The sequence below is a fragment of the Cervus elaphus genome, chromosome 32 (genome assembly GCF_910594005.1).
Source record: "Cervus elaphus chromosome 32, mCerEla1.1, whole genome shotgun sequence".
NCBI classification, from domain to species: Eukaryota; Metazoa; Chordata; class Mammalia; order Artiodactyla; family Cervidae; genus Cervus; species Cervus elaphus.
Window position 1 is genome coordinate 44,039,134 of NC_057846.1, and position 26,719 is coordinate 44,065,852.

The window sequence follows — 26,719 nt, forward strand, 5'->3', positions numbered from 1 at the left end:
TCCTAACCCACACCGGGTAGTGACATGTTGCGCTCTGAGTGTATTTTAGCCTCATCCACATGCATCTGTCCTGCAGGGCTGGGGGCTCTCCCTGGACCTCTGTCAGTGGCCTCTGCTGAGCACCTGTCTTCAAGCAGCCTGTGGTTTCCAGGGCTTCACTCAGAGGAATGTGGGGGCCTTTTTAACTTTGCATTTCCATCAAAGGAGCCCTCCACTGCTTCAGTTCATTTCAATAATACAGCTGTCCAGAGAAAAGCTTGTTCTGCAAGGGGGGAGGGGATGAAACCAGCAGAACTCCGACCGGAGCCGCAGTTACAGGGGTCTTCCTTACCACTGTCTTCCAGCCGCGTTCTCCCCCAGAGGGCTAAGGTGTACATCTACCTAAGATAAAACCTGCCCCTTTCACAGGCTGAAATCAGGAAATCTGTGACTTACATTTGTGTGATCTGAGTTTATTGAACTGGTCCAGGGACCGAGCATTGTCAGAGAAATCAGTGGCCCCCTCCCCACCACTACCCCTACCGCTGGAATCAAGCTTCTGGGCCTTAGATTCTCTTCCTTTTGTGAGTTGAAACTATTCCTTTAAGAACTTCTAAGTTGAGCAGTTCTGACCGCCTCTCTAGAGAGAGAGAGAACTACGACCACGTTTGCTCCAAGGAACTGTCGGCACATAACCCAACAGCAAGCCTTGCATCATCAGGTTTATTCTGAGATTTGGGGTGTCAGTGATAAGAACTGTCAGGCAGCAGCCAGGGTATGCGTTACATCTCAGGAGCAGTAAGAAAGTCTAAGAGAAGCGGAAAGCGGCATTGCTTAAGTAACATACTTGTGTGAACTGGTCTGGGAGTGAAGTCTTTAAAAAAATTTTTTTTAATTGGAATATAGTTGATTTACAATGTTGTGTTAGTTCCAGGTATACGGCAAAGTGAATCAGTTATATATTTACATATATTCACTCTTATTTTTTTAGAGTCTTTCCCCATGTAGGTCATTAGAGTTTTGAGTAGAGCTCCATGTACTGTACAGCGGGTCCTTCTTAGTTATCTATTTTACACATAGCGGTGTGTATATGTCAGTCCCAATCTGTGTCAGCATCTTCTTGACCCTCATTCCTCTTTTACCTTGGAGTTCCTGTCCGGGGTGTCTCCCCACCCACTCCCTTCCCGTGAAGATCTTCCCTGAGCTTCGCTTGGTCCATTGCTCCCTAAACCCCACGTGTCTGCGGCTCCCTGCTGCCAAGAGAATTAAGTCCAAGTTCAGTTTAGCATTCAAAGTGCTGTCATTAATTCCAACCTATGTTCTTCTTCATGAACGTCACTTTGGACAAAACATAACTCAATTCCTACCCACACTCCCCTGCCTTTCTTGCCCTCCAGATCTGTAGATTTTCATGCAGTGGTAGCTTCTTACCTCAGGAAATACAGTCAATATCCTGTAATAAACCATCATGGAAAAGAATACGAAAAAGAATGTATATATGTGTATAACCAAATCACTTTGCTGTGCAGTACAAATTAACACGACTCTGTAAATCAACTATTCTTCAATAAAGTTTTAAGAAAAATTTTAAAAAAGAGTGCCTTTCTCATTCCACCAGTTCAAATCTTGCTCAATTTTTGAAAAGCCTACCCAATTCTATTTTTTCCTTAAGTTTCACTCTTTTTCGGTCTTAGGTACAGCACAGGAGATCTTCATTGCTGCGTGCAGGATCTTTAGTTGTGGCATGTGGGATCTAGTTCCCTGGTCAGGGATTGAACCCAGGCCCGCTGCATTGGGAGCAGAGTCTTAAACCACTGGACCACCAGGGAAGTTCTTTTCTTAAGATTCTTAAATCCTTCCTAAGCTGAGTTTCAGCAAAACTTTCTGGCAAACCATCTTGTGGTTCATCTCCACCCTGCCTTGTTATTTCTCTGGATCCCCATTTCCCTGTCAAACCAAGAGTTCCTTTCTTTCCTTTTACCTTTTATAGCACTTACTCTGAATGTGTGCATGCTAAGTCACTTCAGTTGTGTCCGACTCTTTGTGACCTTACTGACTGTAGCCCGCCAGGCTCCTCTGTCCATGGGATTTTCTAGGCAAGAATACTGGAGTGGGTTGCCCTTTCCTACTCCAGGGGATCTTCCCAACCCGGGGAACCAACTCTCCTCTCATGTCTCCTGCATTGGCAGGTGGGTTCTTTACCACTAGCAGCATCTGAGAAGCCAATGAAAGGAAACATTCCCAATGATTCAAAGAATGTGGATGAGAGTAAGGAATAAAAGCTGTGAAGGTACTGTGTGTAACAGAAAGATTCCACTCTCATTCAGGAAAATATGTGAAAAATATATCAGAATTTATTATTCCAGTACAGTATCATACAGGTAGTGGCGACAGAGTACAAACAAAAATGAACTGATAAAAAAAAAAAAAAAAAATGAACTGATATAAATATGCTAGAGCCTAGTTTATCAGTTATTAAAATGATACATGTCTCCTGGGTCTATGATGAAACTTATAAAGAAAAAGAATTATGCTGTACACAAACAGGATTCCCTCCAAGACCTGCAGTGGGAGAAAAGGAAAGCCCAACACTTGACTTAAGGGCTGGAGTCGAGGAACGTGATCTGGCCAGCCAGCCCACCCCTTGGTAGGAGGTTCCTGCTGGGCTTCCTTGGGACTATAAATAGACATTCTATTTCTAGTAGAATACATCTAACCCTTCTTTCCTGAAGGCTCGAGTTATCTTTGCCTACTGAGACATGCTTTCATCTTTGTGGTCCCCTTTCCAAAGATGCTCACGTGCATAGAGGAGGAAGCGGGCTTCCGCCCTGGGGAGTGGTCTTCCATGAGGGACTGGCGTATATCCATCTTCCCGTCTGACAGGACGTTTCAGCCCTTAAGCCCTGAAAACTTCCAAAATGGAAAAGTACCTGTGAAACTACATCCTCCCCCTACTTCCGCTGTGTGAAGAAGCCCCCGCCGCGGTTAAGTCTTCAGAGGTGGGAGAAGCGGGGTCTCTGTGATGTAGGGGAAAATGGGGTGTCCCTGGTCACGGTCGCGTGTTGTCTTGAATCCAGTCCAGGTAGTTAGTCACCTTGGTGTACACACCCGGGATGTCCTTCTGCCCGCAGCCCAGGCCCCAGCTAATGATGCCGACCAAGGTCATGTGGCTGTCCTTCATACACACCAGGGGGCCGCCCGAGTCACCCTGCAGAAGGGGGAAAGAGGTCAGCTGTGTGCAAAAATGCAGACTCTTTGGGGGGATGTTAGGGTGAATATTTGTACTGCTGATATGTATTCTACATACGGCTAATACGTGGCACTAATATGTATCCTTCACGTGCTCAGTTTCAGGGAGGGAAATTTTACCTCCCCAATCTTGGACCATTAGGGAATTAGGTTGTAGTTTTGTTGTAAAGCGGACTTGAGCTCAGACAGTGCTGACAAGTGCTCAGTCGTGTCTGACTCTTTGCAATCACATGGACTGTAGCCCGCCAGGCTCCTCTGTCCATGGGCTTTTTCCAGGCGAGAATACTGGAGTGGGTTGCCATTTCTTTCTTCAGGGGATCTTCCCAACCCAGGGATCGAGCCCTGGTGTCCTGCGTCTGCTGCACTGGCAGGCAAATTCTTTATCACTAGCGATACCTGGTCCCCACTGGGTTGTAAAGTCACCACTAGCTGTGCGGCTCTAGGCAACTGGACTTCAGTATTCTTTCCTGAATGATACTAAATAATAATAATCTAAAATAGAAATCATAGTACTTCCCTTATGAGGTTATGGGAATTAACTGGAAGAAAGCTTGAAAAGCTCTTGAGAACAATGTAAGGCATTTAGTAGAACTCTTGGCAATTGTCAGCTGTTATTGTCTTATTGAATCAAAATGACTTGTTTTTAACTTGACACTAGCTGATAGATCATGGTTTCACTTTGCACACAACCTTTTATGACTGTCGAGCTAGGTGGTGGAGGTGTCTGGGAAAACCTTGGAAAAAGAGACCAGAGGCTGTCATGGAGGCAAGAGGGGGAGATGGGGGTGTGATCCCCGCATCAGAACTGAGCCCACGGCCCTCAGTGCAAGACCCCAGCCCTACTGCCTCCAGCCATGCCCCCGTCTCCCAGCCTCAGTGAGAGCCCGGAGCACAGTGGACGTGAAAACAGCCCCGTGTTGAGGGTTCCTTTGCTCCATTAGGTCCTACCTTACACCGGTCTGTGTCTCAGACTCAGAGTTATCATGAAATACAAGTACGTACCAGCTCTGATGGGGACGCCAACCCAGAGACCCTGTAATAGTGTGCTTTCCCGGGGGAAACCTCATCAGAGGGCTGAATGCGAATTCCTAAAATTTCTTTCTCACAGATCATCTCTCTCCTATTTCCAGGGAGCTGCTGTTCCTCCCCTGCTACCCAAAAGACCCCGATTCCCCAGCACCCACAGAAGCCAAAGCTGTCTTAACTTGAGTGGCTTTGTCCATCACTTTGATAGCCATTTAATTGCCTAGGCTTACAGGAAATCCTGTACCAGGCGGGTGTTCCGGTGCAGACATTGGGGAAATTTACTGCCTTTTAGATGTCTTCAGTTTGGGTGACTTTGATCTTGGCTCCAGCTGCTTTATTCTCTGAGGCTCTCATCTAGATCCCATCCCCCGCACCCAGATGAATCACTGCTTTCTGGCTATAACTTTTTTTTCCCTTGGTTAAGAACCAGTTGGCCGAGGGACACTTTTGCCCTTGGATGGGGGAGGCTCAGGAGAGGAGGGCCGCCCGCGCGTACCTGGCAGGCATCGTGCAGGTTTGTGTGGTCCCCACCGCTCCGAGTGTCTCCAGCACACAGCATGTTGTTGGTGACGGTCCTATTAAACAAGTGGCGGGAAGTGCAGCGGCTGGCTGGGTACAGCCGGACGTGAGCCTCCTTCAGCCGCTCCGAAAAGAAAGGAGACCCTGGAAGAGAGCAGGGAAGGCAGCTTGTGGCTTTATGGAAAGTTATCTAGAAACCTTTTGGAAGGAGAAACCTGAACTTCTCAATGATAGCTAACGTTGATTAATCTTTTACATGTATTAAGTTGAATCCTACGGGATTGCCCATATTTTAGCCTTTTGACCTACAGAAATGGCAGTTTCATAGAGTTTCACCCAGGCGTTTCTCAAGAGCAGCAGAAGTGACATACATTTGGGGCCAGGTAACAGTTTTTGCGGGGGCCTGCACTGTGTATGGCAGATGTCTACCATGGCTCCTGTGTGCATGTGTGCTTAGAGTCGTATCCGACTCTGCGACCGCATGGACTGCAGCCCACCAGGCTCCGCTGTCCATGGGATTCTCCAGGCAAGAATACTGGAGTGGGTTGCCATGCCCGTCTCCAGGGGATCTTCCCGACCCAGGGATCAAACCAGGGTCTTCCGCAATGCAGGCAGATTCTTTACGATCTGAGCCACCAGGAAGCTTCACTGGCTTCGATCCACTAAATGTGGGTATAAACCTCCACCCTGAGTCGTCACAATAACTGACATTGCCACATGTTGCCTAGCGGGCAAGAGCACCCTAGCTGAGAACCACTGGTTTAACCTAATATCTCATTTAAGCCTCAATCTATTCACTTCTTACCACTGAGGAAACTGAGGCTTGGAGCAACATGAAATGAAAAATCCACGCCTGGATCACAGGACTCATCAGGTGCAGAGCGAGGGATACCGGGTGGCAGGCAGAGTCCAGGAACCACACCCTTAACTAAGCTCGCTCCACGTCTTACAAAACCTCCTTGAAATCTTCAGCCCTTAAAGCCCTCCTGCCACTTAGACCTCTTTCTTGACCGACCGGGCCATTGGCTAGGAAGGTGGATGGCGGGGCTTCACTTAGCAGGAATCTGCCCAGACTATCATAGCAGTGAAGCCTGCCCCAGGGCTGGACTGGACACTCTCAGGATGGCTCTTTCCTCTCTCCAGTCAGCACCCGCCCCCCACGCTGCCCCCAGACAGACAGGATGGCACAGTGACTTCCTCCCACTCACAGGCCTCGTGTTTCCCATAGCCGGACAGCTCGCACTCCGTCCAGTCCGGCAGCTGCAGGCTGGCGTCTGGGAGGCAGATGGTGCGGACAGAGCTGCTCTCCCGGGCGCAGGTCAGCGAGTCCGATTTCAGGTGCAGCAGCGCTGGGAGAGAGGGATTGAAGAAGAAAGTGGGGATTTCCGGGGAGAGGAGGGAGGGGCCAGGGGCCTGGGAGGAGGAGGTGGGCGGTGTGGGTCTGGGGGGTCTAACTGGAGCCAGGGAGAGGCGGACATCTTACCGATGTCATTGTCGTAAGTGTCCTCATCAAATTCCTTGTGGATGATATATTTTTCTACTTCAAACATCTGCTCCTCCTCTCCAGGGACCAGCCGGTATGTCCTGCCCAGGACCACCTTGAGATGGTGAGTCGGGTACCTGACGGAGAAACGGGCGTGAGGATGCTCTTCTGGATCCGGCCTGGTCCGAGGCCTTAGCGGGAAGGCCGGCCTACTGGGCGCGCATCCCTACCTCTCCTGGAAGCAGTGGGCGGCCGACAGCACCCAGCAAGAGCTGATCAGGATCCCCCCACACAGAAATCGCTCTCCCGGGGACCGCCTGTTCTTGACGAAGATCGCGGCCTGCCAGGGGTGGGAGGTGATGTCGGCGAAGAGGCCTCCTTTGATGCGGAACTGGGGCCGCTTGTACTGTCTCAGGCCACAGGTGACTGCGGAGGGCAGGACGGAGTGGGGGGTCAGACCTGCGGGCGTGGGCGAGGTCCCCAAGCCCCAGCCCAGTGTCTCGTCTGGGAACTCGGGTTTCCACCCACGGCTGCGCTTCTGCGGCGTCTGTACAGAGTGACGCGAGCCTCTGCTTCCCTCCTCCTCGCATCCCGGCCGCCATCCCTACTAACAAGGCATCTCCAGAGAGCAGCCTGGAGCCCGATGCCATCCATGAGAAACGGCTGTATCCTTTCCTTCTCTCTTGCCCCTCCCATCACCTGCCCAACAGCGTCGCCATCCACCAGGGCTTCAGCCGGGCAAGCCCCCTCCCCACCCAGGTCCGGCCTTCCTGAAAAGCTGACCGCTGCGTAGCCTGAACCAGACAGCTTCCCAGACGTGGGAAGCGGCGGAGGACACGGGCAAGAATAATGCTGGGTGAGAGGAGCCAGTCTTACCGCACTGGGGCACGTCACAGTACTCCCAGGTCAGCTGGCCGTCCTTCCACACGTGGCACCAGGGCTGGGCGTCCCCATCGGGATTCCTGGGTGTGAGGAGAGACGGTTTTCAATCACATCACAAGCCAGAGAAGAGGGGAAGGCGGCCCAACTGGTGGGCGGGTGGGGGGCGGGTGGGGACGACCCTGAGCCCTGGGCTCCCCCGCCACCACCTAGGAAATCATTCTTATCTTCTGCACTTTGTTGTCATCTCCCAGCACAGCTGGGAGAAAACCCCCAGGATGGAATAAAGGGGCCTCCGGAGGATGGAGCAGGTGAGGGCAGCCCCTCTTAACTTGGGATACGGGTCAGACCATAGCAGCGGGTCCCTCCCACCCACGTGACCTTCGTGTGTGAGTTTCCGCGTCGGCCCCGCCCCGCCCTCGCGCGGACACGCCCCCCGGGGGTCCACGCGGCCCACCTGCAGTGGTTGTGCTTCCCCAGGCCCAGGGCCCGCGCGTTGCTCTTCCAGGCGGTGTAAATCTTGCTCGTTAGGAACATGGAATTCCACGGGAGGCAGGAGGTCCCAGATTTGGTGCGGCTGCGGGTGCCGCGGTATGCCAGCCCGTTTCCAGTGTAGCAGTCCCCATCTTCTTCTGCAACTGGAACGCAGGAAATCCAAACTGAAACACAGCCGCTGAAGTGCCGAAGCAGCAAGTGGAGTTTGCAACAGGGCCTGAAGCCTGGGGCTGCCGGCCTGGGGTGCGGGGTCGGGGGAGGCGGGGCGGTGGTGGCCAGCCCTCCCAGCTCGCCCTTTTCTCTCCTTCAGGTGCATTCCCTCAGGGTGGTCAGCGGCTTCCACCTGGTGCCAGCCTCCCCATCACTGGGCTGTCTTAAGGGAGACCCTGAGGGATATTCAGGTTCAGGAAAGGCTGCCCAGTTCAGCTAGTGGGGATTGATTATTCCTGGAACCGCTTGGAAGGCTGTTAGGGGTTTCCTTGTTTCTACTTGACAGGCTGCTGTCAATCTGGGGGCTTCTGTGTGCAGACCCAGTTTTCTCGGATTTTGTCTGCCAGGGCCTTGGAGGATTTACTGGACTTGGGAGGGAAGCAAGAGTATGAACCTTCAAATGCTGAGTATTTGCCCCCATTTTACCCTCTTTTCTACCCGTTTGAAACTGACGCAGTACCCTAGCACGCACCAGTAACCTATTGAGAAGGGGCCTTTGAGATCATCAGTCCCAGTGAATCCCAGTTTATACCAGATCTAGGGGGTGGGCAGGATGCTTTAGAGTTACTCTATGCTGTGTTCTGCTTAGCGGCTCAGTCGTGCCTGACTGTGCGACCCCATGGACTGTGGCCTGCCAGGCTCCTCTGTCCACAGGGATTCTCCAGGCAAGAATCCTGGAGTGGGTTGCCATGCCCTCCTCCAGAGTGGGAGTTACTCTAAAGAGCTCTCAAAATCACAAGTCTATCAGCGTCACTTGTAGGCTGAATGTGCATTTTTATACATGTATATTTAGAACTTTGAAACATATTTTTACACGATTGTGATAAGTAGCATCATTATTTGGGAAAGCACCACTGAACTCACGGTGCCTTTTTGTAGCTGAGTACTTTTTAAATCTGGGAAGTTTTCTCACATTAGAAGTCTTTAGAGACAGAGCGCGATCTTGAGAAATAGGCCCATTAATCAAAAAAGAGAGAACTTGCACGTATTCTCAAAAGGACTGGAAACCACTGGTAGAGCCCCATCTTTTCTGGCCACGAGGAAACCGAGGGTCAGCAGGGTGCAGAGATCTGCTCGAGGTCAGACAGCTAGTTAGAGGCCAAGCCTGATGAGGACCTAAGCCTCTTGACTTCCTTCCTCTGATGCCAGAGTGACTGACCGCTTCAGTCCTTTGTCTCCTCATTTGTAGAAGGACCGTCAGCCTTGTCCTCCAGATCTCCCTAGATCTCCCTTCCCCACCCCACCCCCCTGGGACTCCGTGAGGCCGCAGGGCCCTGGGGAGGCTGCACTTACCCTTAGCGCAGGCTGGAGTGCTGCAGAACTCAGAGACGTATTTCCCTGACTTGAAGATGTAGCACCAGGGCTTTGAGTCTTGGTCCGGGTTTCTGAAAAATCAGCCGGGAAGGCCAGGGGAAGTGAAGTTAAGCCTGTTTCTCAGGCCAAGGACTCTTCACTGGCTTATGGGGAGAGAGTTATGTTTGTTGTACCCAGGAGAGTCAGATCATGTTGGGTGGAGGTATGACCTTGTAATCGCCTTTGTTGGGAGATTAAACACGGTTTACAGAGATGCATATGGCTGCCGCGTTGACAAGCGGTAGACCATGCTGGTGAGCTTTATGTGTTAACTTGGCTGAGCTACTGTGCCCAGTTGTTCGATCAAACACCAGCCTTGGCGGTGCTGGGAAGGGATGTGTCGATGTGGTTCACGTAGGTCAGCTGACTTCATCCAATCAGTTGAAGGCATATGAAGGGCAAAAGCTGAGAAATTCTGTCTCACATTGCAGTGTCAACTTGGGTCTGAGTTTCCAGCTTGGGGAGGGGGCTGCCTACAGATTCCAGACCTGCCAGCCCCACCATGGTCACGTGAGCCAATTCCTTAAAATGAATCTCTTTATGTAGATAGAAATGTATCTACATCTCTATATATAGATATATATATGTATCTATAGCTATATATATAGATATAGCTTTCTGCAGAAGAAATGGCAACCCGCTCCAGTGTTCTTGCCTGGAGAATCCCATGGACAGAGGAGCCTGATGGGCTACCATCCAAGGTGTCACAAGAGTCAGACATGACTTAGCAACTGAACTACCACGACCATGTGTATCTGTGTTTCTGTGTCCGGGTACCTCCTATGGGTTCTGCTCCTCTGGAAACCCTGGCACAGGTCTTTGCGTGACTGTCCCAGCTTCTCGCCAGAGGAAACCCTCCTGGGGGGAGGCAGCCATCTCACCTGCAGTAGTTGTGGTTCCCAAGGCCCAGCTTGACGGCGTCGGGCCTGCGCCCGCTGTAAGGCTTCATGACCAGGCCGCTGCTGTTCCAGTTGGCGCACTCAGCCCCGCTCTCTGCCGTGCTCCACGTGCCTCTGTAGGCGACGCCCTGGTCCTTATAGCATGTGGCGGTGGTGTCTGATGGGAAGCGGGACACACAACACATCCCGTGTGAGTCCCCTTTTCATTTAGTTTTCCAGGCTCCAGATTCGATCCTGGGGCTCTAACCACCCCCGGGTGACCCCACCCCACCCCGACCCTTCCCTCATCACCCCACACTTTGCTCTCCTTTCTGGATCATTTTGCAGGTGGGATTTCCTGGTAGGTCCTCATCTCATAGACGCCCACCACTCACCTATTTCACAGCGCTTCCCCATGAACCCTTCTGGGCACTGGCAGACAAAGTCTGAAGAATAGACGGCCTGCCGACACGTCCCCCCGTTGAAACACCAAGGTTCACTGCAACCTGTCAAGTAGAAGCAAGGGGACCCCAAATTACTTTCCAGGCACCCCAAGAATACATGAGTCAAAGTTGAAGAGGGCACCCTCCCCACAGGCGCAATTCTGAACACTTTACCAAAACCAAACTCATTGACTCCTTGCAGCTAACCCCAGAGTCTATACGACTGTTCTCCCATTTTACAGATGAGCAAAGTGAGGCCCACGGCCTCACACCTTCACCTCGGCCTAAGGCAGAGTGTGCCTGAGGCCCTGTTAGAGGGTTGGGTGGGCTGGGGATCGTGACAGACAGGGCTTGGGCCGGGGGGCCGTGGGAATGGGCCCGAGGCTCACGGCCCGGTCTGGGGGGACACGTACTTCTGACGGGCACCGAGTGGCACTGGGCCCGGCCGCCGTTGCACCAGCAGTGCTCCACCTGGTTGCTCCTGAGCAGGGGTCTCAGCCAGGACTCATGTTGGAAGTACGTCATCTGCATTTTTTCATCTCTGCAGGTCACTGTAACCACAGACAGGCCGGCCTCTTTAGGGCCCAACTCACCCCACACTGAGGCCTCCCCTCTTCCGTCCTGCTCACTCTCAGGAAAATCCATCCTGTATTCCTTCCTTGCTCTCAGCAGAAGACAACAAATACCCCATTTTTGTCACCAAAGACCCCTTTCATTAAGAAAAACAAAACCACTTTCAAATCCAGCTTATTAGGGGGATGTCCCAATATTATTTTCCATATGACTGTGTGAACTTACATTTAATTTCCCATGGAAATCAGTTATTTTCTTGAAATAAATAATAAAATGGTATATTTCTACTGTCTCCTTATGTTAGTTTCCGTGAACCATGAAACCCACTTGAGAAAAACAATTAGCAAAGACCTCTCTAATTGTTTTTCCTCTGACGGGACCTTATTTTGAAAGAAATTATTTATCAAGACACATTCATAAAGTAATACTCTAATTTTTCATTTTAATTCATCAAAAAAGAGGCACATGTTTGCAATCGCCTACCAGAACTTTTGATTCACATGAGTATTATCACACTGAGATGATGCAATTCTGGCCCCAAACAAAGAAAAGTAATATTTTAGTCTGTGCAGAAAATGTGCTACTTCCGTTAGTATTTCTGGCATAATGAAAATAGTTGAAAGAGTCCCATTAATAGGTGTTCCCCTTTTCTCTCTCCGTTTGCAAATCAGAATGCCAGCTCAAAGAATCTGTAACTTTTAGTGGATTGAAGATGTGGCATGAGCTCACTGTCAGTGGCACTGCTGTTCTTTCAGCGGCCCGTTGGTGCCAAGACACGCTGGCAGGAAAGGCTGCGCTGTCTGACGGCGAAGGCGGTGAGAGTCAAGCCGTGACTCACTCTGGGGAAGCTTCCCCCTTAAACGGGTGTTACAGAGCCTTCCGGACCCAACGCAAGTAGGTCCTGAGGGAGGACGGGTGATTTGGGACCTGCAGTTCTTCCCATCAGATTCAAGACACTCGGGCCTAAGCATCTTTTTATTCTTGGGATCCTAGTGGAAATGGTGCATGCATTTTTAGCCTCAACTCTAGACACAGCCTTACAAGAAAGGTCTTCCCACAGCACTGCCCTGAAATAAAGTATAACCCAGGTTGGTCATCTCTGAATTACCAACCGAAGCAACGGAGGCACAGAGAAACTAGTTAACAGAGATGCTGAGTGGAGTCCAGGGGGGAGGGGCTCACAGCCCAGGGAAAGGCCCTGGAGGACCCTGCGGCCTGGTGGCTGTGTGACCCTGGGCAAGTCACTCAGGCTCTCCGGGCTCTGTTCTCATCTGTATAACTGGTCTTTGGGCCACTGGGCTCCCAGCAGTGAGTGACTGCCTGACGTCCTGACACCTGGCCAGCACACCTGTGCCTGTGTGAGTGATGAGAGGGCACAGGCATGTCTGCAGACTCTGGCTTTCACGGAGCTCAAGTAAGCAGGTCACGTGGAAGAAAATCCCGGCTGGAGCTTCAGGCACCCTGACCCTGACCCTCACCCTGCCTCCGTGGACCACCCTCCACCCCAGCAGCGTCTCACCTCTGTATGATCTGGCGCCTCTCCTGAGTCGTCTGAGGGTTTCCTGCAAAGAAACCAGGGGTGGAAGAAGAGTCAGCACACGCAGGTGTCTGAAGAATAAAGTTGGTCAAACCAGAAGACTGCCATCAACCCACCTGTCCAGAGCACTCCTCTCAGGTAACTGGCCCAGGTGCAATGTCCACACCTGTCTTCCCCTCTGATCCTTCCTCCCTTTCTAGCCTAGTCCTGTCCAGAAGGACTTTCTGAGTGGTAAAATGTTTAATACCCGTGCTGTGCGATACGGCAGCCACTGGTCACACCTGACAACTGAGCACTCATATGTCATGTGACTGAAGTGAATTTAAGTGTCATTTCATTTTAATTGTAGATGAAAATAGCCACCTGTGGGTTAGTGGGGATATGTGCCCTCACCCCACCTCCTCCGTGTAACCATCCACACGCTCCCCTCTCTAAAATCCTGCTGTGTTGGGCATTGCTCACTTGGCGTGAATCATTCCCTAGGCCTGAATGATGCTCTTAGCTGCTGGGGATCTTCGGAGACCACATCCTAACTAGATGGTAAACAATACATGGGCAGCTTGCTCACAACGCCTGCGCTTCTTTAAAAACTTCACAGATTCTGACTTCCCTGGTGGCACAGTGGATAAGAATCCACCTGCCAACGCAGGTTCGATCCCTGGTCTGGGAAGATCCCCCGTGCCTCGGAGCAACCAAGCCCATGCGCCACTACTACTGAGCCAGTGCTCTAGAGCCTGGGAAATGCAGCTGCTGAAGGCTGCACGCTCTAGGGCCTGAGACCCACAACTTATGAGCATCTCTGTTGCACCTACTGAAGCCGGTGCACCTAGAGCCCATGCTTTGCAACAAGAGATGCCACCCCAATGAGAAGCCTGTGCACTGCAACTAGAGAGAAGCCCCCGCTCTCCAAAACTGGAGAAAGGAGAAAGCCCCAGTGCAGCAATGAAGACCCAGCGCAGCCAAAAAAACTTGTTAAAGAAAAAAAACTTCATGGATTCGTTCAAGCAAATCCTTTAAAAATAGCTCCAAAGAAGCCATGCAGCGGCGGAGCTTACTCAAGTCAGAATGGTGCGCAGGGTTCCCGCCAGAAGCCTGGACCTCGAGCCTGGTCCACCGAGGGGAGTGTGTCCCGCTGTGTCCCAGCACAGACACGAGCGCACACCTACCTGGCTGGGCAACGTGAAGACGGCTCCGCAGAGCAGCAGCACACATAGGAACTCTGTCTTCATGGCGTTCATCATTTCCTCGGGGCGTCCCTTAAAGTCTGGAAGAAGAGGGGGAAATAAGCAGGAGACGTGAGAGGTCCAAGCGGGCAGCAGAGTTCAGGAGCCAGGCGGTCCTCCCAGCATTGGCTCCCGGGGCAGGAGAGGCCGCGGCCAGCGTCTGGGAGATGGGGTTTTTGCTCTCATGTATACATTTGTTATTGTGGCTAAATACACAGAACACAAATATTTCCCATTTTAACCACTTCTGAGTGTAAGTTCAGTGGCATTAAGTTCACTCACATTGTTGTGCAACCATCACCACCATCCAACTCCAAATGTTCATCTTCCCAGACTGAAGCTCTGTACCCCGAAAACCCCAAATCCTTTTTCCCCTAGCAACTACCATCCTACCTACTCTTTCCATGAATCCGACTACTCCAGATGCCTCATGTAAATGGACTTACATGATATTTGTCCTTTTGTGTCTGACTTATTTCACTGGGCATGATGTTCTCAGGTCCATCCGTGCTGTAACATGAGTCAGACTTTCCTTTGTTTTTAAGGCTGGATGATGTCCCACTGAGTAAATGGACCACATCTTGCTTATCCATGCATCTAGCGATGGACACAGGTTGCCAGAAGACGGCTTTGTTCAGGCATCTCTGTGGGCTGAAGGCTGACACCACCTCTGGCCCTGGCTGCAGCCCAGGACGTCAGGGCACTAGCTTGGTTTCCCTTGAAGTGAGCACCTGCCCTGGGGTTGACTAGATGGACCCACAGCAATGTCCGATCTCTGACTTTTTTAGAGGAAATCATAGGAGATTCTGGGGTTGGCACATCTCAGAGCCAGCTCTCCTCAGATGGCCTGAGCCCAGTCCCGGAGGACTTCCACGTCTCCTTGTCCAACAAAGGGAAGTCTCCTCCACCACCGCCTCCCTGCTCCATTGGGAAGCCGGCCTCCTTTAATATTCAGGCCCTGTGAAGTGCAGTTTTGCAGAGAGGAGGGGCGGCATCTGGTTTGGGTGTTCAGACTCAAATCTTCCTGACCCCACATCCCTGGTTCCGTCTGCCTGGTCCTGGCTAGGGCTCCGGCCCTCAGCCGCTCACAGTGGGTTAGTCGGTTGGGGTGTTATTTTGTGGTCTGGCAGCCTCACTTGCTCCCTCGTCGGCAAGGATGAAACCAGGGCTCTTCTTCCCTTGACTCATTTCCCCTCAGTCACAACAACTCTGCTCCCATCCCCGCCCCCCACCTTCATCCCAAGCATCCGAAGGGCCCCGCTTGGTTCGGAGCGCCCAGGACTTTGACCCCAGTGCTGGCTCGGGCTCCTTTGCCCTTAGAGATGCTGTCCTCTCACATGGCCACAAGCTCCCTTCAGAGCAAGGATGAGAAAACAAGGAGCCAGAGGCTGGTGGGAGCCGCTCTGGGCCCCAGCGACCTTCTGGGGCCACTGGTGACAGGCAAGGCGCGCGCGGAGCTGTGGGAGAAGGAGGCGGGGACGGGACCATCCGGGCAGATTCCTCGGGCTCAGAGGGCATCTTGCCAACCAGCACGCCCCTCCCGCTCTGCACAAGAAACAGAAAGAAGCCAGGATCTGGGTCCTTGTTCCAGTTTGGCCTGCCCCCAGGGGAGGCCCTTCCCGGGGAGGGCAGCCTGTTCTGCAGGGTCTGGGGGGTGGGGTGGGACCTTTTCTCACCCAGAGCAGGAAGCCTGCTGGCATTTGCTGGTTCCAGGAGGCTTCAGAAGGAAGACCTAGGGGTCGAGGGCATCCAAACAGGACCCGGAGGGGGGAGTCTTCAGATCACAGACCATCACTCCTGATTTTGGTGCTCAGTAGTCCTCCAATTTCCCCTTCCTCAAAATTTCCCCAATTATCCTGGTACTTTGAATCTTTAAAAATAGCTCTTCATAAACACATCCCCCCTCTCTCTTCCCGCTGTTAATCATGTTTCACATATTTGTAGGTGTCCCAGCTTTTATTATCTCAGCCAAGCCTTGGGATGGGGAGAGGTCCGCCTGCCCAGGGCTCTTGGCAGAAATTCTGAATGAAGCAATGAACCAGCCCGAGACTGGGGAAACTGGCTCCTCTTCCTCTTGCCTGACAATCAGCGAGGGCTTCCAGCAAGTTCGTTCCCTTCAGACAGGGGGCTTGTCTTTTCTCTGGATGCCCATCATCAAGTGACTGTGTCGTTTCAAGAATTCAAGGTCCTCCTTGAATGGGGCACATTCAAGGGGCACGTGAAGGGGCCCTACATGGAGCAGAAGTCTAGATGCTGGAAAGTTGCCAAGTGATAAGAGGAGCGTTAAGGTCTTTGCATTCATTGGACAGATGGGGGAGGGGCCTGACGGGGGTGGGGAGGGATGCACTTCGGGCTGAGGGTAAAGGATCCAACAGCTGCAGCGCCTCAGACCCTTTTGCAACTGAAGACTCAGCAGAAGGGGCGTCTTTTTGTCTTCTGCTCTGGGACAGTCGGAGCCTGTCTCTCTTCTGTCAGTCCTTATCTTCCTCTGCTTCTTCTGGCCTTGCGAGGCCTGGAGCTGACCCAGGGCCAAAGAGCCTGACACAAACCATGGGACGTTCCATCCTTGCTGCACGGAAGCGATGGGAACAGCTGGATGGCCGAGTAGGGCGAGAGGATGACAAAGAAATGAGTCATCCTGCCTACAGTCAGCGCCTTCCCGAGACAAGGGAGCGAGACAAGGAGGCAAATCGCGTCCTGGCGTTGCCTTTGTGGGGAGGGAGGTGCAGAGGTCTGGGGGCAGCGTCTGGGCAAAGACCGAGTGACCCCGGAGATTCAGGAAGCACTCAGGACCCTGGGGAGCTGTGGACCTCAACCCTGGACCACAAGTTCCCACCAAAGGGAGAGCCGCCCATGTGAGACTGGTAGGAGGGGAGATTTGAGAAATAAAGCACCAGAAGTCTCTTGCAGGCTCATTTTGTAAATTCAAAACTTGTCATCTTTTTGGTGTGTTCCCTTTTTCTTACTGTATTTAATAGTTTCCCAGAATCAAAAAACTAAAAGAGCAAAGAAAGGACTTCCCTGTGAGGGTGGGCGGCGGTGGGGGGGTGGGGTCCAGTGGTTAAGAATCTGCCTTCCAACGGCAGAGGTGCAAGTTCGATCCCTGGTCGGGGAACTAAGATCCCACATGCCTCGTAGCCAAAAAACCAAAGCATATTGTGACAAATTCAGTAAAGACCTTAAAAAAGGTCCACATCAAAAAAACAAACAAAAGCAAGGCAGGAAAGGAGGGAGGGAGGAAAGACAAGAAAAAGAAAACCACAGGGATGGGGATGGCTGGCTTTTGTGGGACTAGAATCCCTGAGTCACCAGCAGCACATGGAATGATTCTAAGATCGCTGGTCCCCAAGGTCCCAAGGCCCCAGCCCTGGCAGGCCCACCTTGGCACATTTTAAAGTCAATTTTTGCAGATTTGCAAAAGGCTACGTGGACAGACCTCTGGAGACCCAGAGCTCGGCAAGTTGACAAAGAATCTGTGCAGATTAGAAACATCAGGACACGTCGGGGGTAAAGCGTGGCCTGGATTCGCAGGCTGTATCCGTGGGCATCCTTGTGGAGGACCAGCTTGCGATCTCCGCCTCCAGGGTGCCCCCTCCCCCCAACCCGCCATCTGCGTAGAAGCCACGCAGGGCCCTGCTTGGCTGCAGAGACAAAGTGACTCTGTTCTCTGGCCTCTGAATAGCCGTGAGTGATGACTGCTCCGGGGGAGAACAATGGTCTGGTCACCAGGGAGGAGGGTTGGTCTCCAGGAGCCAAAGGTGCCTTTGTGGCTGGGAAGCCAATCTCGCTAGCCAGAAGCGCAGGACTCCTTTCTGTGGTGGTGGCAGGGGGATGCTGATTGATGGGCCCTGGAGTCTGGCTGGGGCGAGGCCATGGGAACCGCAGCAGGACAGCCGGGGGAAGGGCCTGGGGGGTGCAGTGGAGGGCTGTCTGCAGGGTCTTTCACTGCCCTTCGCATGACCCGTTCCCACCACCTGCTTCCGAAAGGCCTGCTCTCAGCAAAAGCACCGACACCCTCCTTCACATATGGTTTGACTGTTTCAAAAGGAATGTGTTGGCACTTCCCTGGGAGTCCAATGGTTAGGGTTCTGGGCTTCCCCTGCAGGGGGCATGGGTTCCGTCCCTGGTGGGGAAACTAAGATCTCACATGCTGTTCGCCATGGCAAAAAAAAAAAAAAAATTAATGTGCTGCCCTTCCAAAAAGCATCTTTGATTTGAGACATCAAATCTGCTCCCAGGGATGCAAAACCAAGTGGGCTAGACTCTCAAGGCTTCCTCCAGGGCTGACGCCTTGTGATTTCTACTGTTCTGAGTGTGCACGTGCTGTGTGGTCTGTGAAACACTTACATGTGGGGAGGAGAGCTTTCATGTAAACACTCCACCACATCCCATAACATGACCTACAGTAAAGATCCGGGACCAACCAATCAAGTTCTCTGATTCTAGGTACAAACAACACATTTGCCGGGATGTTAAAGCTGCTTCTACTCTTGGCAGCAAAAACAAAGCAGAAACACTGAGCCAGCTGGAGGACCATGGAAATTGCAAGGGAAAGATAAAGTTCAGTTGATACGGCTATTCAATTTTTGCAAGCATGCAAGGCGTTCTCGCTTAATCTTTGGCAGAGAGGAGCCTTGGTTTGTTATTACTTTGCAAAGTCTCTCTCTGGAAATCTGAGTAAGAGAAAGTCAGTCTCCAAGAACACCAGTACTCCAAAATGACTCACAGCTTTAAGACAAACATCACCCTCCCTCCCCCCACCCAGCCACTATCCCCCGGACGGATGCCAACAAATTAGAAAAGAGATGGTCAGAACTCCCTGAGACAGCAAAGGCCCGTCACTGAGTCAGGACAAGAGATGTGGTGAGATGGGATGAGGAAACAGGCTTTGGAAATTGGGGCTGAACTCCCACAGAAAAGTGCACCTGTGTCTGCACCAACGTCAGAGCCCAGGGTGGAACCATTAGCTTTATGGGTCACGGCTGTATACCCATCTTCCACCTATATGGGTCCTCCTTTTCATAGGGCTTCCCTGGTGGCTCAGAGGGTAAAGAATCCACCTGCAATGTGGGAGACCCAGGTTCAATCCCTGGGTCAGGAAGATCTCCTGGAGAAGGGAATGGCAACCCACTCCAGTATTCTTGCCTGGAGAATTTCATGGACAGAGGAGCCTGGAGGGCTACGGTCCATGGGGTCCCAAAGAGCCAGACACAACTGAGAGACTAACACTATTTTTTTTAGAGTTTATGCTCTCAGAATAGAAACCATTTTCTAAAACTGCCATCACAGAAACCATTCTTAGCTCTTCCCTAGAGATTATAATACTAAGTGAAGTCAAAGACCAATATCATGTGATATCACTCATATGCAGAATCTAATTTTTTTAATTATATAAATGAACTTATTTATAAAATAGAAATGCACTCACAGATTTTGAAAGCCAACTTCTTTACCAAAAGGGACATGGGAGGTGGAGGGGAGTGGTAAATAAGCTTGGGATTAGCATATACACGCTACTATATATAAAATAGATAACTAATAAGGACCTATGGTACAGCATAGGGAACTCTGCTCAATATTCTATAATAACCTATATGCGAAAAGAATCTGAAAAAGAATGAAGGTATGTATAACTGAATCACTATAACTATAGTTATAACTATAACGAACACAACATTGTAAATCCACTATATGCCAATTAAAAAACAGTTTTAAAGGCAATTTCCTGTGTGCTAAAGCTTATTTTCTCTCTTCCTGAGCAGAATTCTTTATACCTAAGGAACAAGAGAGATGTCTTTCTTATCTAATTGGATAGGTTCCAATGACGTAAATAGAATAAAATCCTCTCCTGGCACCTCCCACCCACTCCCACATCTCTGCTTCATTACTCAGGATGGAATTCTCTGCAAAGCATATTTAAAATACAGGTATATGTTTACATGTGTGCTAAGCCGTTTCAGTCGTGTCTGACTCTGCAACCCCGTGGACTGTAGCCCACCAGGGTTCTCTGTCCATGGGACTCTCCAGGCAAGAATACTGGAGTGGGTTGCCATGCTCTCCTCCAGGGGATCTTCACAACTCAGGAATCGAACCCATGTTTCATGTCTCTTGGCTTGGCAGGTGGTTTCTTTACCACTAGCGCCACCTGGGAAGCCCCCATAGGCACATGACCTGTGTCTAAGTTTTATACGACATTGACCTACTCAAAACAATCTATCCTGAGCATTGTCATCACCGAACTTCTCCACCCTCTGCCAGGTAACCCTGCTTATCTGGAGGGACTCGGGGAGTGCAGCTGTGGGTCTGGGAAAAAAGAAGCCCATCCTGCCTCCTCCTCCGATAAAAGAAGAGAAACTTAGATCCTTGTGACGAAAATGCAAAGTGCAGCTGGCAAAGCTAACCCCGTGAGTCAGGGCAAGGAGATATGATCCCTGAGTTTGAATCTCAGCAAACGGCAATCGCGTGTTAATCTAAGAGTCTTGTTCTTCAGTGAGGCGGTTTCTGGTGTTCCCTCCACGCCCTAAAGCAAACATCACCACGACTAATGAAATACGCCATCACCCATTAATTCTGCAGTCTCCCCTCCAGATTTCAACACACTTGAATCAGGAAAAGACGATCGGAGACGTTCATCGTTATCACCCTATGCGGAAACTGTCCACCTTTTATGAGACTCACATGAAAGTGACGTGATAGCATAGTTTTGAGAAATGCGTCTGGATGAATGCCATTTACTCATCAGGTCCTGGAGTGCTGACGCTTGTCAGGCATCCACTAAATCATTTAAGTCAATATTATCTCTTGTTTAACAGATGAGAGACTGGAACTTCAAAAAAAATGTAATGAACCTGCTCTCATGCCACACATCTAAAGGGAGGCGTCGGGACTCAGGACAACCGGCCCTATCGAAAACCCCCCAGTCGCTCCTTCCACGACTCTTACTGGGTCCTGATGCTGGCCTGTAGTGTTCTGAATGTGCACAGAGTTGTTGATGGAGAGGAGTGGCAATCGGAACGCAAGGAGCGTAGTCCCTCCAACCTCCTCTTACTGGCTGTGTGTGTTCCCGGTTTTCTAGTGGTCCCATCCTTTCCACCAGCTGGATAGCGCTGGCAATTAGGAGAGAAGCAGGTAAAGCCCCTTTGAACAGTTGGTGTCCAGCATAGTTAACTGTACTTACTGCCCGGAGTGCCCTTAGAAGGAGGGCCAAAGTTTACAGCCTCTCCCTGGAACGTGGACTAGAAAGGAAGCCAAATTCTATGGGGTCATCATCGAGTTCAAGTGTTAATACCAAATCCTGCCTCCTAGATCATCCGAACATCTTGCGGTGACCTGTACCCTGATTCTTGATGACTGAAATCAAGTTTCCTGCCCTTCGTCTGTACGCACAGATCAGTATTAACAGGAGCCCGTACTTCCTGGATCACGGGGTAGTGTCTTTTATCCTATTTTCAATCTTTTTCTTTTGTTTGCCTTTCCCAGGCCTATTTATACCACACACGCCAGGGCTATTCAGGACTCTCAGAGGAAGCTGGACTTCTCGGCCAAGGCAGCTGGAAAGTCAGGCCCTCGATGCTGATAAGGGCCATCTGATGCAGACCACGCGTGTGTTTGAAAACCACACACATGAGGCAAGAAAAAGGAGGAAATCAGAACTTCTCAGAAAACAAAACAAAGCCAAAGCCCCCTCTTTCCCCCCAGCTCATGTGGCAGGCCTAGGCTCTTGCTGCCAAATAAAGCGAGTTCCTCTTTTCTGTGAATAGGACGACCTGTGAATAGCCAGCAAAGGCCAGAGGCTGGTGGGCTTTCTGTTTCAGATTATTCCTAGTCAGTTGCTGGGTTCAGGTTCCTCTCAAGCCTACTCCCCACACCTTCAAGGAACTGCCCCTGCAAAGATCTCTAACCAGAGGGCTTGGGGGCCATCCTCTTGGTAGCCATCATATCTCTCATCCCATCCACCTCGACCGGAAGCCCCGGCTCTCTGGTCTGCTCCTTTCTCAATTCACAGGCGATGACTTACTCTGTAGCACCACCAAGCAAGAGCGCCAACCATGCCCCAGGCATGAGTCTGCGGTATGAAGACACAAGAGCTCCAACCTCAACACGGCAGAGCCTAGGACTTCCCTGGTGGCGCAGTGGATCAGAATCCATCTGCCAACGCAGGGGACGTGAAGTTTGATCCCTGATCCGGAAAATAAGACCCCACATGTCCTGGAGCAACTAAGGCCCTGCATCACAACTACTAAGCCCGTGCTCTAGAGCCCATGAGCTGCAACTATTGATGCCCACGTGCCCTGGAGCCCATGCTCCATAACAAGAGAAGCCACCACAGTGAAAAACCCACGCCCTGCAACAAGGAGGAGCCCTAGCTCACCGCAACTTGAGAAAGCCCGAGTGAGGCAATGAAGACCCAGCACAACCAAAAATAAAATAAATAAAATTATAAAAACCTCAGAATCTCAGTAAGGGACAGACAAGTAGCTAGCCAACCCTAGCTCGGTGCCACCAGCCCTGTGCTGTGTGGAGGTGGGGTAGGAGGTGGAGGTGAGCGGGCACTGGAAGAAGGGGTCCTACCGGGATGTGAAGGAGGGGATGGAGCTCACTCTTGATGAGGTGGGGGCTGGTCGCCTTTCTGGAATGGATGCTATGCAGTCTGTTTATCAAACCAAAGGGGGAGTGAGCCAAGCTCTGGAGGCGTGTCACTGACAAAGCCCTAAAATGGGACCATTGTTTGGGGTCCCACAGCAGCTAGCAGCCAGAGCCCCTTAACTGTCAGCACAAACACCTTTCCTTGTGCAAAGGAGAGCGAGTCACACACCCCAGGCTCTCCCTTTGAGGAGGGCGCCCCGAGGAGGGCGTCCCTAGGGGGAAGTGTGGCTTGAAAAGCCCAAGAGTTCTAAGGATGTAGGTGCCTCGGAGGAGAAGGCCACCTTGGATTCCCTAATGTCTAGCTGAAACTCCAATACTTTGGCCACCTGATGTGAAGAGCTGACTCATTTGAAAAGACCCTGATGCTGGGAAAGATTGAGGGCAGGAGGAGAAGGGGACGACAGAGGACGAGATGGTTGGATGGCATCACCGACTCAATGGACATGGGTTTGAGTGGACTCCAGGAGTTGGTGATGGACAGGGAGGCCTGGCATGCTGTGGTTCATGGGGTCGCAAAGAAGTCGGACATGACTGAGCGACTGAACTGAACTGAACTGAAGTTAAAGGAATATTTACGGCCATGTGATAAGCAGAATAAGATTTCCCTGGTGGCTCAGACAGTAAAACGTCTGCCTACAATGCAGGAGACCCGGGTTTGATCCCTGGGTACGGAAGATCCCCTGGAGAAGGAAATGGCACCCCACTCCAGTATTCTTGCCTGGAAAATCCCATGGACGGAAGAGCCTAACAGGCTACAGTCCACGGGGTTGAAAAGAGTCGGACACAACTAAGCAACTTCATTTTTACTTTCAATAAGCAGAAAAGGATCTCATGCCAAGGCTCCCCAGTATCTGGGTTTAGCCTGATACTGAAGTAGGCTTTCAGCAGCTCCGAGCGGAATGAGGTCTTAGAGGTCAAGTCCCAAACAAACCTCTCCAAGCCACTGTGGAGCACTGCGTAGCCATCCTGTGCAGCTCAGCCAGACTTGTGGCCAAGACTCACCCTCCAGATCACGGCTGTTGGCATGGATGGCATGGGCAGCTGATGAAGACCCCCCAGTTGTACCGGTTCCCCGGGAAGAACTGCTGCTATCGCTTTCTGGAGAATCATGATCAAAACCAGAACTTGCCTGGGTTGTGCCTTCAAAACTGTTTATAAAATGCCCGCTGTGGGCCCAGCACCTGGTTCCTTTTCCCTTTGTCCTAACTCTCAACTTTCAAGAGATCAAGAGGTTTGTTTATCTATCCCTCTATGCCCTTCTATAGAAGTCTTTTTTCCCAGACGGGAAAGTGAAATATAAAATGCACAAAGTATGACTAAGAAAACGTGCTCTCTCTTCATATGTAAGTAGATGCTTAGGCCAATAGCAGGAGACCATGTGCCTGGACTTGGGGGTTGGACTAGGGCAGATGGTTCAGAAGATTCTTTCTAGCTCGAACTTTCTGTGAGTCTGAATCCTCCTCACCTTTTAATCTGGCTCCACTGGAGACCCAGCCCTTGGTTTTGTGAGCTGTTTAGCTAGAATGAGGTTTACCACCTGAAACTAGGGACACAGTTTTTCTCTGTGCAAAGAAAACAGCCCAAAGAAGGAACGAACAGAGTATTCCGATCACTCATTGTCCACCCTGGCCGTCTTATCAGAACAAGGCGGAAAATCACTCATAGGAAAAAGGGATTTTATTCTGAGACTGCATATGCCCAGGAGTCATTGAAACTGAACACTTCAACTCAAGACACAAATGTTCCTTCCTCCCTCCCCCAGATATTCAGTATTCAGAGAAGCACATGGATTTTGAGTTTTGACTGTAACTAAGCCTACTGTCGGGCTTCCCAGGTGGCACTAGCCTTAAAGAACCTACCTGCCAATGCAGGAGACATAAGAGATGCTGGTTCGATCCCTGGGTGGGGAAGATCCCCTGGAGGAGGGCATGGCAATCCATTCCAGTATTCTTGCGTGGAGACTCCCATGGACAGAGGAGCCTGGCAGGCCACAGTCCCTGGGGTCCCAAAGAGCCAGACATGACTGAAGCGACTTAGCACACACAGCAAGCCTACTATTCACTCCATGAACCATGTTGTCCCCTCAGCCTCTGACCCAAGATAGCCTGCCCACCCTCTGGAAGCTTTGGAAGTTTAAAGCCAGCTCTGCTCCTCTCAAACGACGGTCTAGCCCAAGGGCCCCTCACGCTTCTGTAAAACCCCAGGGGGGACCAGAATACCTGGAGGTGAAGTAGAGACAGGCCCCACCTGGGCAGTGACACCCCAGATGGCCTGTGGGCCTGGCCACCCACTCACAAAAAGCCTTTCAGGTGATGACAGCTTCAAGTCACCCCGCCAGGGGTCTGGCTGGGTTGCTGTTTACAGTCGTTTGAAATGTACTGATCACCAGCTCTGCTCACCAACATGCTAGGTCCCCAGATCCCTGAGTTTTCCCTGAGCGAAAACTAATCACGGGATCATTTCTGTTCCTCCGGAAGCAGGAACTGTCCCAGGCCAGTGCAGAAGCCACAGAGAGCAGCGTTGTTGGGAGACTCTGATCTGACTGTTTATAAAATAAACCGAGACGGTCTCGGAGCATCCACACAGAGCCTGGACCGTTTGACAAGAGCCAGCAATTGCAGGCTGGCGTCTCTGAGAACATTTTAGGTGCAATAAGTTGATGGGCAGGATTGAGCTCTTCCTATTTCAGTATTTGCGGCATCTCTGCTGGCGCCAGGTCTGACTTTGCTCTCACTAGAAGCTCTTACCCGGCAGCTCCTCTGACCATCATCTATTGATTCTGGACCAGTCAGCGTCCAGATCCTGGGACGTCTCCTGCCCCCGGGCAAGACTTGCTAGGAAGCCCTTCTGAGGAAACTCCACTTAGCGACTGTATTTCAGAATTTCTTCATGGGCTTGCACACTCATGCACGCACACACACACACACACACACACACGTAATGTTTTTTCTGTCATCCACCAGCTGCGGGAGGCCACCACTGCCGTCCACATCAGTCACCGCTGCCACACGGCTTTGGGCTTGAGCTTGTCATCAGTTACCTGAGAGTGCCTTGCTTCCTTCCCTCCCTCCCTCCCTGGGAGGTTAAGAAAATAAAGATAATAACAGTGAAAGCCTAGAAAGCCCGATACAGTCCCTGTAGAGAGCTTGGGGGAGAGAAGACTCTGTGCTATTTCCCTCTGTAATTGGAAAAGTCCTCAAAGAGCCCTCCCTTCGCATCCTGGGCACAAAGCCAGAGGACAAAACCCCAGAGGCTTCGTTCTGACGCTTTCCCCCCTTCCCCTCACCCAGCACTTCCCACCCGGTGAATCCTCTGTGGGCAAGCTGCTCCCTGCCCAGCCCCGCCTCAGTTTCCCCGTGGGGTCAGCCGCCCCTGGGAGTCTCTGGGCTCTGACCCCATCAGCCCATCTCACATTTCTTGCCCATGAGTCACGAGCGGTGCCCACCGTCTACTCAGAGCGCGTCTGGATCACCCTTTTCACTTTCCCCTGGGTGAGCAGAGATTTCTGCTTCAGGAGACACATCCCTAGTTCCCTCCCTCTTGCCCTGATCACCCGCTGCCCCCGAGAACGCTTCAGCCCGTCCCAGTGGGATGCACTTTCAAAAAGAAACCTCCCTCCAGACAGACGAGGATTCTAGCGAACCCCACTTTTGGCCCGGGTGACGGAGTCAGACCCCTCGGTGTCGACGTTCCTTCGGTGGCTCAGAAAGACTTTTAAGAGAGAGAAGAGGAGCCAGGGACAGAGTGGCACGGAATCCAACCTACCGCGCTGGAGCCTTCTCCCTCCTCCAGAGGCGTTGTCTTCGGCACCGGCTCTGCAGGACCTTGGCTGGCTCTCCCTGCAGGGCTCTGGCCTCCTTTAAATTTCAAGGCAGGGGGTGGGGTCGCTGGCCCCGGGTGGGCGGGCTTCTCTGCGGCAGGAGGATGCCCAGTGGACACTGGGCCCCGCAGGAGCCAAGCGGGGGCGGGCCTCTTTTCACAAAGAGGGGGAGGAATTTCCCCCATGGAAGCAGCCCAGCCCATCCTGGCTTGGGGCCAGGCTGATTATTCATGGTCCTGATGTCATCAACGAATCACAGGAATTTGGGAGTCGGATGTTGGAGGGGAACCCGAAGAACCAACCGTCTTCCTGTCAAACCCTAGTCTCAACCTCATTAAAGGGACCCCGAGGATCCGAGGATCCGTTAGCTCTAAGCCCCAGTGGGGAGAGAGAGGCATTTACAATT

The 26,719-nt window shown here is 51.6% G+C and overlaps 1 protein-coding gene across 1 annotated transcript; it reads right to left on the reverse strand.

Annotated features, from left to right (window-relative positions):
* Positions 1-2,411: 2,411 nt before the first annotated feature.
* On the reverse strand, positions 2,412-26,412 carry PLAT (plasminogen activator, tissue type). The gene is made up of 14 exons (XM_043893819.1): positions 26,259-26,412; positions 13,791-13,888; positions 12,607-12,649; positions 10,928-11,065; positions 10,467-10,577; positions 10,075-10,249; positions 9,134-9,225; positions 7,593-7,773; positions 7,133-7,218; positions 6,487-6,682; positions 6,257-6,393; positions 5,982-6,122; positions 4,751-4,917; positions 2,412-3,187 (listed from the first exon to the last, which is right to left on the reverse strand). Exons 2-14 carry the CDS (start codon positions 13,863-13,865, stop codon positions 3,029-3,031), a joined length of 1,701 nt encoding a protein of 566 aa, XP_043749754.1. The 5' UTR covers positions 13,866-13,888; positions 26,259-26,412; the 3' UTR covers positions 2,412-3,028.
* Positions 26,413-26,719: the final 307 nt, after the last annotated feature.